This window comes from Stegodyphus dumicola, chromosome 4 (genome assembly GCF_044657685.1).
Source record: "Stegodyphus dumicola isolate Sdum_Otavi_A_Nest chromosome 4, ASM4465768v1".
NCBI lineage: Eukaryota > Metazoa > Arthropoda > Arachnida > Araneae > Eresidae > Stegodyphus > Stegodyphus dumicola.
Window position 1 is genome coordinate 53,407,842 of NC_140771.1, and position 12,678 is coordinate 53,420,519.

The 12,678-nt window shown below is 31.1% G+C and overlaps 1 protein-coding gene across 6 annotated transcripts in view; it reads left to right on the forward strand.

Annotated features, from left to right (window-relative positions):
• Adck5 (aarF domain containing kinase 5) overlaps positions 1 to 12,678 on the forward strand; it is a 102,449-nt gene that overhangs the window by 69,686 nt on the left and 20,085 nt on the right. For 5 of the 6 annotated variants that reach the window (XM_085814878.1, XM_085814883.1, XM_085814877.1 and 2 more), the window contains 3 exons: positions 4,845 to 4,976; positions 8,449 to 8,532; positions 8,674 to 8,755. In XM_085814878.1, the coding sequence (XP_085671004.1) occupies positions 4,845 to 4,976; positions 8,449 to 8,532; positions 8,674 to 8,755 (298 nt within the window). The remainder of the gene's footprint in view (positions 1 to 4,844; positions 4,977 to 8,448; positions 8,533 to 8,673; positions 8,756 to 12,678) is intronic. The other variant, XM_085814880.1, reaches the window with a different exon arrangement.

A 12,678-nucleotide genomic window follows, 5' to 3' on the forward strand; every position in this document is an offset into this window, starting at 1 on the left:
AACATTTAAATGTATTCTTGGAATTATGCTAAATGCAATGACAATAAGCTGATTATGAGAATGAGCTCTCGTTATGAAGGAATAAAGTGTATTATCCTCAATCCTTAATTTTCCATTTATTTCACATTTGTATCAAGTCACTTCAAATAAAAGACTGCTGCTACTAAATGTTATCACTATATATTACTTTTAGAGAAAGAGAAGTAATATGTAATAAACTGTGCCAAACACAATTTTGTGGTTATATCGTATCTTAATTATCTCCATTTAATTTATCTAATGAGAGAATTTTAACTGTATGTGGTATGCTGTGGAACATTGGCTGCTTTGTGATAGTCCTCTTTAATGACTGGTTTGAAAATGCATTCATTAAATTCAAGTAAAAAATTATTTAGAACAGCAAAACATGAGCTCCTAATTCTCAATAATGCTCCAGGATGCAGTACTGAAGCTCTCACCATGTTGCATCCAAATGTAGAAGTTTTATTCCTCCTACTGAACACCATTTCTTTAATCCAACCAATGGATCAGAGAATCATCAGTAAAACCTTTAATATACAAGTAGTTAAACAAATTGTTAAAAACGCACAGAAACTCTGATTTTATAACAGAGATTGACCCAAATAAAAATTAAAAAAGGGTGGAACAGTTTATGAGAGGTATTGAAAAAGGTTTGTATTCCTTACAATGAAATGTTTAATGTTTAATAAATCATGTCAGACATTATCCCAAGCAAAAATCACCTGGTATTAAAAAAAAAAAAAAAAAAAAAAAAAAAAAAAAAAAAACCTAATTTTAATAGAAATCCTTTTAATTAGTAACATTTTTTTAATTTTTATTTTTTATTTATACCCTTTTAATGGCCATAATATTTAGGTTTGTAAAAAGTATAAATACTTCCTTACTTTGAACTATTATATCTAACTAGTTTTTTTCATAGAAACTTAATTTTGTGGAATTTGATTTTGCCATGTGCACTGCATTGGGAATTCTAATGCTGCTTTTAAAAGTTTTGTGATTTTTAAGTCATTGATTTGTGACATTATATAACTAGAGGATATACTATGAGTTATGTGTTATTTTCAAATAACATATTAGAGATGAGAATGGATGTGCTCATGAGCTTGTATGCCCATTGGAGAACGGGATAATAAAAATCGAGTAGTGTCTAAAATTAACATGGAGCCATATTATTAGAACTAGATTTTATTTACAAACGATTAGCCAGAAGTGATAATTTACATAAGCTTTTTGTTATTCTGCCAATTGTATGCTTTAATGTGGAATTGGTGGGAAGTCATTAAGAAACATCAAGTTGGCCACATCAAGTTTTAAATCAATCAAATTAACCCTCTTTTCAGTTTAATGTGATTGAACAATGAATTATGTTATATATCATAAGTTAAACTGTATAAGTTTCTTTTTAAATTAGTACTTCACAATGAACTATTGTAGATATTTCTACTGAAATTTAAAAAAAAAAAAGAGAATATTTGAAAGATCATGTAGCCAATCTGTTCAACCACAGGCAATAGAAATAAATCTAGGTACAATACTAATACTTTGCAATTTTAGCTGTTTAAACGGCTTTAGCTTTTAAGCCATTTAAACTGGTCGAGTGATAGAGTGTGACATTATTCTTGGAGCACCTTTTGGTTTAAACCAGAGCTCACTGGTTGTTTTATGAATTATTAAGCCTGCCTCATCTGAATTTTTTGAGGTCCTTTTTCTTAAAACACAGGGTATATGTATTATTGTTTTCTGCTGCTTTTCTTTGAATCTGGAGATTTGAGGGCAACTGCAACTTACTGCATGGCCTTGTAAATCTTACTTCAGTCAGGGCCTAATATTTTGAAACTTTACCTTCTCATATTTCCAGTTATAGATATTTATTAAAAAGTTTTTAAATGGATTAATTTTTCATATTTTTGAGATATTCAAGAGTTCTACCATACCCTTTTATTTTACACTTCAAGAACATGTCGCAGCCTGCTGATTTGAAACCGTCTTAATTAGATGCCTATGGTAGGTATAAAGGCACTTGTGATTCTGCAAAAATGATGTTACTGAATGAAAACAAAAAAGCTTTAAGGCTTCAAATTTAGTTTGTTTTTAAAGGTTTTAATTCAGAGGAACACCATAAAAGTTTAACATCATATTTGGGAGATGAAACTTTTTCATATGACACAATATTTAGATTGTGTACTAATTTTTAATTTGAAAATAATACTTGAGAAGATGACACACATGAATGGTATTATATCATCTCTGTTCTAGCAGAACATGCTGCAGCTGTGGAGAAGTTCTTCACTGAAGATCTCTATGTCACCTATGAGCAGAACAAGGACACTATAAGATCAGATCAGATAGTGTTAATTCTTTTTTTTTTTTTTTTTTTTTCATAATTGCCCTGGTCTCAGAAAAGGATTTTCCATGTAAGTGTTCCATCTTCTCTCTGACCACTAGAGAGGGAGAACGCCAGTCATGAGAACTAGTGAAAATTTATAAAAAAATATAAGAAACAATAATAGTTTGAATATTTTAGAAACTGCTGCTAGTGACAAAATTTGATGAAAAGTATAAACCATTGATGAAACAGCCATGAACAGTTTAATGTTTTTTAATAAAAAATTGCTACTGGGAATTAAAAAAAAAATCTTGTACATTTCGTTTATAGAAACAGTCAGCTTTAAACTGTGAAGCTAAAGACACATGATACTTTTATAAGGAAATAATATGCAAGTTTTTGGTTTACCTGAAGTGCTTCAAAAATAGTCCAAAACTTAAGTTGTAAGCTGGTATCTGAAGACTATTTGCATCATTTCAGTGCACTTTCCCATACAGCTGCAAGAATGATGGAATTTCTGCAGAATGAAATAGTAGTGATTCTACCATACCCACCGTACTGCATGACTCAAAAAACTTTTTTTTTCCCCCCCTCTTTGATGAGGAAGGAGCAAGAAAATAATTTTCTTTACCAAATGAAGCTACAGCAGCTCTTGAGCAAATAGTTTTAGGAGCAAGAAACAAAATCAGTGGTTTGATTGTTTCATATTGACTTAAACATATTTAAAGCAATTTAATCGATGTTTTAAACAATAAAATAGAATTAAATAGAAATATGCAATAACTGTTTAATTTTTTTTATCTGTTTTCAATTATGAGTACCTCAAAAACTTTATCTCACACAGTTTGTAATTAATAGTAATATTGCAAAATACATCAATTTACCAATGAATTTTCTTGCTAAGCAGTTAATGTGATTTTTTTAAAGATAGATTTTAGAGATTAAAAGTAACAAATGCTGCTGAAAATTCTGGCAGTTTTATTGAAAGTAATCTTATTCATTGTCTTAACAAATAAAGTTATTGTATGAACAGGCCATTTTAATTTCTGGATGATTTTCATGAGTGTTTTGATGATTTTATTTCAATAATTACATATAAATAAACTTTTTTAGGAGTATCTTCTATGAAAGCAATTTTTGTATGTTTTGCCATAATAAATTACCCATCTTACAAACTTTAATTTTGAAATTTGCAGTGTTCTCTTTTGTGTTTTTAAATTATTTATTTTATAATTTTACAACAAACTACTTTATAATATTTTTGAAATAAAATTATAAACAGGAATATTGGAGTATATTTATTTTGTGTAATATTTTGTATACTTCTAGAAGTCCTTACATACCATATTTTTATGTTCAAGAATTTCTAATAGTTAAAGAAAATCTCGAAATAACCTGTATATATATATATATATATATATATGTAAGACATAACAAAATATGATAGCTGTTTCAAAATATAATTGATGATCTCAAAATTAACATTCTAAATTTGATGATCTACCCCTAAATTCATCTCTTCTCACAGGTTCCATAGTTTTCTGTCTGATGTAACAATTTAATGCAGATACCTCTTGTCCAATCAAATTAATTCTAAACCAAAACTCTGAACTGAAACTTTCCCACTCCCAGCCTTCTTCCTATGAAAGTACTATAAACTTCCCCTTTTTCCGCATAGCTCTCCTGCTGACAAGACGCTTTTAAACCATGCTGCTGCTTACTTACTTAAGACGACGTTCTAATTCAAACTGCAATTTATGTATTCAAATATAATTAGGAAACATCTTGTCTGAAAAAGGATGATTTGATATGCATAAAAAAATAAAGGTTGCGATTTTTCAAAATATGTTGTGCTAAATTGCGTCATCATGCTTTCCACTCTGCCACCTTCAAGCCACTACGGTCTTCTCGGTCATCTACGCAGTATCGTAAGCTGTTGAGAGTTTTACTGCTTTCATCTACGCATTTGGAATCATTACATATATATATATATATAAGTAGTAGAATAACTCGATTTCGCACTAAGTGAATTTAAGATCATACAACATTATATATATATAATGAACATTATATATATATGATGAATTTATATAAATTCATCAAATTGTATATAACCTTGCTTTTATTTATGCAACCAAGGTTTTCTAAGCTCATGAAAGCAATTAACCGCTGAATTATCAGGATGAAAATGAGTATTACTAAGTCATAATTAGAGTTGTAGGTAAATACTTGAAAATTTTTATTTCTTAAGTAATGTATAATCGATTGCTTCAAACATGAGGATTGAAGGTCCACAAGTGGGATAAAAGGATCTGAAATAAGATTTTGTGTTACATTTTAGAATATCTTCAGTCAGTTTTTGATTATGTTTTTCAGTTAAAAAGTCAGTTTTTGATTATGCTATATATTATAAATGAATATAAACTTTTTCACTTCTTAAAGTGAAATTAACTTTAAGATTAATCTTTTATTTATATTTATTTGTATATTTCAGTAGTATATGAAAGAGAATCTCCAAACAGAATTAGATTTTATTAATGAAGCTATAAACATGGAGAGATGTGCCAAAGATTTGAAGCATTTATCATTTGTTCATGTTCCCAAGGTTTATTGGAATATGTCTTCTAAAGTGAGATTCTTTGAAGTTAATTCTGTATTACACTGGCATATTTTCATACCTCTGTGTCTCATATGTTTCTGTTGCTTTTTATTGGGAAATTAAGTCAAACATTGAGAAAACCACATGGTATTGAGTTCCATCATTGTTTTTAATCTTCTAATATCATAATTTTACTTGAAAAATGTTAGGGACATTGAAACCTCTGTTCATCAATTTAATTTGTTCCTGAAGGTCTTTTATTGTCTGTAATATTCATAGACTAAAACTATTTTACCCAATGTAAAATGAACTAATCCATTCCTAGACCACGAATGATTGCTTATTTAAAATTTACTACACTACTTTGGGCACAAATTCATAACACAAAAATAACACAATCATTACATCTAAGACAAAAAGATAAACATAATATTAAGTAGTTAAATAAAAATGCAATCTAATTGTATTCTACTAATAGGAAGGAGAGGGAATAGTATAACTAGAAAATGACACATAAGTGGAAAGAAAGAGATGTAATCTGAGAAAGAAAGAGATGCAAGTTCCTTTTATAGAAACAACAAGTAACTCTCTATCTTAGTTATTTTCTTTTTTCTCTCTTAATGCCACTTGACTCTGCTCAAGATTTGTTGGATCTTCATTTCACTCAAAATTTGGCCAGTGTTTTGTTATTGTCAACATTTTAAAGTGTGTCTAAATTGAGTCATATAGTACTGCCGTCAAAAATGCTTTGCTGTAGCTTGTTACTGCATTAATGTAATTACATGAAACTGTATTTTACCCATTTTGCACAAATTTAAGAGCTAGTTTCATCTTCTTTCCATTCTTCTTCCTAAGAAGACACTTGGTCTTTTGTTACTGCTTCTGAAGGTGTTCCTGTTCTTTCTTATCAATCTCATTTTTATGGTCCTGTAGTAACTCTTCATTGTTAACTTTCAGGCCCACAGTTTAGCCTAGAGTGAGTGAGTGAGTGCACCGCTATGATGGCTTCCGACCACGGACATGAACCAAACGGAATTATATACCATCACGGCGGGGAAGACTCCAGAGTAACAAGGTTGAATATTATAAACTAATAACAGTTTTTACATATTGTTAACTGCAAGGCACTAAGCGTTATTCTGGTTATCTGCTTTAAGTTCTGAACTTTTGAAACATTATAATATTATCCACGGTTGTTTCTGCTAAGGCAGTGTTCTGAGATTTCTCTATTTTATCAAGGGCTATTCTGTTTTTGAGTGTGTTAGTCGTCCACATTGCCCAGGCACAGTCTGCTGGTTTCTTCAAGTGCCAGGTTCTTGTATGTACACAATGGAAGTAATAATGGTCCGTGTCGCCTTCCTCTCCGCATTCGCAGAAAGGAGTATCCCTAAGTCTGAATCTGTTCAGGTATACTGGGAATAGTCCATGACCTGTCAAGAACTGTGTTAGGCTAGCACAGTGGGTCTTTATTTCCATGTTAACTTTTGGCAGTAAGCGAAATGTCCTTCGTCCTACCTCTGCCTCTGTCCATCTACTTTGCCAATTTTGTAGCAGACTTGTCAAAGTTGTTCGTTTAATATGAGACCAATGAAGTTTAGTTGGTCTTTCTAATATATCCGTGCAGTTGGCTGCCTGCTTGGCCAGTAGGTCAGCAGCTTCATTGCCTTGAATCCCTGTGTGAGCGGGAACCCATTTTAAAGTGGGTCTTTGCGAAATAGGTATTGTCAGAAGCTGTTTCTGAATTCTGTATACCAATGGACTCCGGCTGTTTAGTTTAGCCTAGAGATATAATATTATAGATTTAAAAAATAATTAAAGAAAAGAAAACTTAGTGCTAAAGCCTTCAAAATATTGCCAAAATACAATCTGGCAATAATATCCTCCAGGCCAAATTCATGGTCCTTAAATGTTCCTTGATGCCAGGCTTTGGTAATCAGAATTAAGCAACAAAATGAATTAAACTGATGTGTATAATAGTACCTGAGTATTAATTTTTTGTCAGAGGTTACCACTAAAAATCTTTTAAAATTATGCATTGCTGACTTAAGTGCTCCTAGCAAGATACAGTTCACTTTTTGTTCAAATAATTGTTTGTGATGAGAGACATGTGATCTGAAGCTCCAATGTATTATTAAAAATATTAAATTTGTTTCAAAATAATTCATATTGCCATCTTCAAAATGAATATATTCGAAAGTGAAATTTGACATAAAGTTCTAAATTTTATGGCTTATTTATAAATGCTAGTATTATTTTGGTAAATTAGTAACTGTGCAGCTCTTTAATAACTTTCTAAATGTTTAAATTTGAATATTTTTTTATTTATGTTTACTAACAAATCAATTTCTGGGTAATTGAGGTATTTAAGAAAAAAAACTTTTGCGGTATGTTACAAAATAATTTATAAATAAGGAAACATGAAGCAGAATTTTCATTCTAAAGATTACATTTGTGAAGAGATTAGTAATCAGTCTTTGGTCCTTTTGAAAAGTGTTATGCAGATGTAAAATTGAGTGTCAAAACATTAGATACAGTTTTAATTTAAAGTTTTGTTTCCTCCCCTTGTGATGAAAATCATGTCACTCAAACAACAGATGTGTGAGGTCACAATTATGAGTGAGATTTAGGTTGAATTGAGTGATCACATTTAACTATTGGCACCTGGTGTATAATAACTTTTGAGATAGTATATGTTCTTGGAGGGAAGGTAAAGGATTATAGTATTTGAGTTTAGGGCAGACATCCAAAGGCGGTGTAAAATTAGAAGTATTTTGTTGAAAATTTTAGTGCTCAGGAAATCTTCTTTCTCCATAATAATGCACAAAGATATTATTACAGAGCATTTCTGCTCCTTTCATATCCCCATATGAGGATTTTTGTACTAACGCTGTGATTCTTTCTTGTTGAGCATGAGAGACGCCATATTGACTTTTATAAGCTTTGATGATCTTTGCATCCCTCAGATTAAAACCTCACTGAATGCTTGTGAGACACTATACGTAATAAATGCTTTGCAGTTACATTCAACTAACAGGATTGCTATGTAGGTAATAATATATCTGGTTAGTCAGATAATCACATAACATTTCAGAATATCACTGATTAATTACTATATTAAGTAACTGTTGTTATTTAGACAAGGAAGTGAGCTACACATTATTAGTTATTTATATCTAATGTTTTGAAAAAATAATTTCTATAACAGATTTCTCACACACTGATATAGTTGCAACGATGTTACTGTTACAGTGGTCACTTTAGAAATGTGATTTTCTGTATTAGTTGTATTATTGATTTTCTTGTATTGAATTTCTGTATTAGTTTTTGTTTATTTTTTTTTTTAATATACTGTTTTCTAGAATATGCAATGACTTATTCATTGAAAACTTTAATAGTATGCCTTTGTATTTAAGGAGCACATAATAAATATCATTGAATAACTTTTTTTCCATATCATATTGTTTGTTTTTGAATTCACTCCTAAGTTAATTTCTCTTTTCAGCGAATTTTAACTGCAGAATTTATTGACGGAGTTAAAGTAGATGATATTGAAGGGATAAAGAAAATGGGATTAGATATTGCTGATGTAAGTTCCAGTACTGAGAAAGAATTGAATTTAAATTTTCAATTTTTTTAAAAATATTATATGCATACATTTTTAATGAGGATAAAATTATATTCAGTTTAATTTCAGTTTTAAAAAGTTTAATTTTTGTTTAAATTTTAGGTTGGTAAGAAGATGGTTCGAGCTTTTGCTGAGCAGATTTTTCATACAGGATTTGTTCATGCTGATCCTCATCCTGGAAATGGTAAATAGACATTCATTTCCCTATAATTTGATTTCCCCCTGTCAGTGAATGGGTATCAAAATTTTATTTCAAAAGAAATTTCCATTTTTATTTAGAAATCTTGTTTTTTTATAGTGAATAAAAATTTACTATTGTGTAAATCTTTAGACTGTATAGTCATATAATGATGTAATAAATTCTCAATATCCTTGGAATTCTGCTAGCATCAAAAACTTTTCAAATTTTGATATTAGCTGTCTTAAAAGTATTGGGTACTTCTGGTAACCTTAAAGTGGCAAATAATCATCTCAAACTTTATTCCTTTAATTTTCTAATCTCTGTAGTTAGTTTTTAATAGGAATGAAGTTATGTAATCATGTCAGGTTCATAAATTTTAGGTGTTAACCTTAAAAAATATAGTAATTCAAAAGCACAAACCTGGTCAAACTATGTAAATACATTTAACAGTATTTGTTGTAATGTTTTTAAACAGGTGCATATATGTCCATCTTGAAATGTATTCAAGCTATTAAGGCAGTACAGTGAAAGGAAAAGAATCGAGATTACAGTCGTGTTGTTATTTATTCGGAGCAGGAAACATGGGACATTAGTGAGACTGAAATTAAAACTCTAAACCTTCCTGGTGATAGTTGTGCTTCCAATTACACCACAAAAGCATTAGTTGAGGAGGAAAATTCCATATATTCTTCCTTACTTACAGGGCAACTGGGGAGGAGCGGAACCCAGTGGCCTAAACCAAATGGTGATGAATTATCATTCACACATTTAGTTTGAGAGCCACTTGTAGAGTCATTAATTTGAAAGCAAGAAACATTAAAAATTGGCAATGGTCTTACCAAGATTTGAGCTTTGAACTTTCCACTGCTAGCTGAACATGCTTCTAGTTACACCATGTAAGTGTATGTAGAAGAAGAAAAAAATCCTTATTCACTGATTGTGATTTTACAGCTGTGACAAAGAAAATACCTCTTTTACATGGATTTTGAGGTGTTGGGACTAAACCCTTTGAACAGTTGAAGGGTTAATCTTTGCAATAAAAATAATTGCAGAGATCATTAAAATATTATTTTGTTAGTTGCAAATTTAAACATCAGATATTTTTATTTTAGCTAACCAGGATTACTTTTTTAAGTGGATTTCTAGGAATACAATATTCAAAGAGAATTTTGTTCTACTGCAGTTGCACCGACGATCAAATGGCTAAATCTACTTGTAAACATTGGTAGTTTCATCTGGAGTTAAGTTTAATAAATTTTCTTCATAATTAATGTAAGTATGAGTTGGCTTCTTTTAAAGTAACTTTTGGAAAGCTACATCTTTTAAATGCATTCTTTTAAATGCATTGTGTTTTTCCAGTAACGAAGTGCCTGACATATTTTATTGGAAAATCAACAAATATTTCTAGAGCAGTCTTCTGAGAACTAAAGTTAACCACTAAAAAAATTATTTTCACTCTTTTGTTGGAAAATATAAAAATTTTCGTTTTTCAAAAATTAAATCGAGGGAGGTCGTACACTAGAAATTTTAAGTATAGAAAGAAACTGAAGGATTTGAACTTATTTGAATAATGTATTTGCATATTTGATTTCAGTTTGTTAACAGAAAAGTCTTCCTCAATGCTATCTATTTAGCATTGTCATAAAATTAAAAAATTGTTTTCATTTTGAAATTTTGCCATGGCCAAAACTTATGGGCGACTGTACGTTAAGTATAGAGTATGTTGTGAAAGTACTGGTTCAGAAACAAAGGCCTGTTATTACCTTTGTACAGATGTTCCTTTTACCCTCTTCATGTAACATCATGTTAAAGGCTCTCATTTTATGAGTGAGTGTAATTTATTATTATTATACGTTTTTTATTATGGAATGTATTAGTGCAATTTACAAAAGCCAGTTACCTTATGCAAGGAACAGAGGCCTTTTAAAGTAACTGCCTTAGCAGCCCTGAGCCACTAGTGTAGAAGAAGCACTGGTTAGCTCGAGAGAATAGCCCTTCTGATGCAAATGCTTGTTTAGAAGTACTACAAGGCCTTTCAATTTGTTAAAACCAGAAATTGCCAATGAAAGGTAATAACAATGAAACCATAATTTCTTCAAATGTTACTCTTATTATATATATGATGTTAAAATATAATTTATCAATATGGAAATTAGTATCATAAATATTTATGTGTCTTACATTTAATTAAAAGTACCGTATTTGAAGGCATATAAGATATACTGGCATATAAGATGCACCCTTATTTAGAAGGCCACACACAAGGAAAAAAAGTTTCAATAGTCTGCGCAACAGCATGGTACCACAATAACTTAAAATGTAGTTTCTTTTAGTTCTCACGTTTCGTAAAAGCCAAATAAACAATCATTGAATGCAATTACCAAACATATTTTTATTAAGGAAAATGAACCAACGGCAAGCTATTTTGAACATGATATGTAAATTTCAATAATGAATAAATGGATGAATGGCAAGCAATAAACATAATACAAAATAAAGCAGAAATAACAAAAAACACAGATTCAAGGAAAACGTTGCCTATCATGAAATTAGACTTTAATCACTTTCAAAACCATCAAAATCCTTTTCACTATCATCATCAATGAAAACGAGAATATCGTCATCACTACTGTTTCCGTCATCGTTAGTATCACCTTCTTCGAATAATTCGTCATCTTCTATTCTGTCAAGAGTATTACTGATTCCGCACTTCTTAAAGGATTTAACAATGACTTCAGCCTTTACGTCCTTCCAAGATCTTTTTACTCACTCGCACACTTGTGAAATAGAGGGCCGCTTCATTCTACCTGAGGGTGTGTGGGTGTGATGTGGCTCTCCTATCCACTTGTTCTATCGTTCTCGCACTTTTTCCTTCAATGGCTTATTCAGTTATGCTTCTAAGGGCTGCAATTGGCTAGTCAAACCACCAGGAATGACAGCTATCTGGGTTTTTAATTCTCTCGCCTTATTCTTTATGGTTTCAGTTCTATGGGCGCTAAACTGATCCAAAACCAAAAGAGAGGGTTTTCAAAAGAGTCCACCAGGTCGCATCGCCCATACGTTTTGTAACCACAGTTTCATTCCAGCTTTGTCCGTCCAGCCTTTCGGATGAACATGAACAATTACACCCGTTGGAAGTTTTTTTTCAGATGAGTTTTTCTTTTGAATATGAAAAACGGCGGTAGTTTTGTGCCATCGGCACAACATGTTAGAAATACCGTATATTGGGTTTTTTCATGACCTGTGGTTTTTATGGTTATTGATTTAGACCCTTTAATACTCACAGTCTTGTGGATGGTACATCAAATGTGAGTGGAATTTCATCCATATTTCCTATTTGACCGAGCTCAAAAGAAGTTTTCTTGCATGCATTTATAACAAACCTATGAAATGCAAGCATTTTTTCTTCATAATCTGCTGGCATTTTCTGTTCAATAGTTGTTTTTGTGCGCATTGATAAGCCTTCCCTTTTTTTAACCTGTAGCACAAGCCCTCAGGCCTTGAAAAGTTCTGATTCCCATGTTTTTCTGCAAATCCTTTGGCCTCATTGATTATCATTTTGGTTAAAACACTTATCACAGATTTCCTCTTATCACCCACATTTTTACGGCATTTTCAAGTTCAGGCCAAGATGGAGCTGGGCATCGAAGGTTATGTTTTTGTTTTTTAGCAGTCTTCAGTTGATCTTCCTGCAGTCGCCAAGTACGTATAATTTTTTCCATAGGTGCTGCACCGAAATACCTTGCTGCTGCTCTGTTTCCTTGCACTTTGGCGTAGTTTAAAACTTTTAGTTTATACTGAATTGTATAGCTTAATATCTTGTTTCCTGTAGTCATAATTTCCAGGGTATTTTTTTAAAACAAATAGTTTTAAGCACCGATAGTCTATGTAAAGAAGGAAAGGCTCCATAGACATAATATGACCGT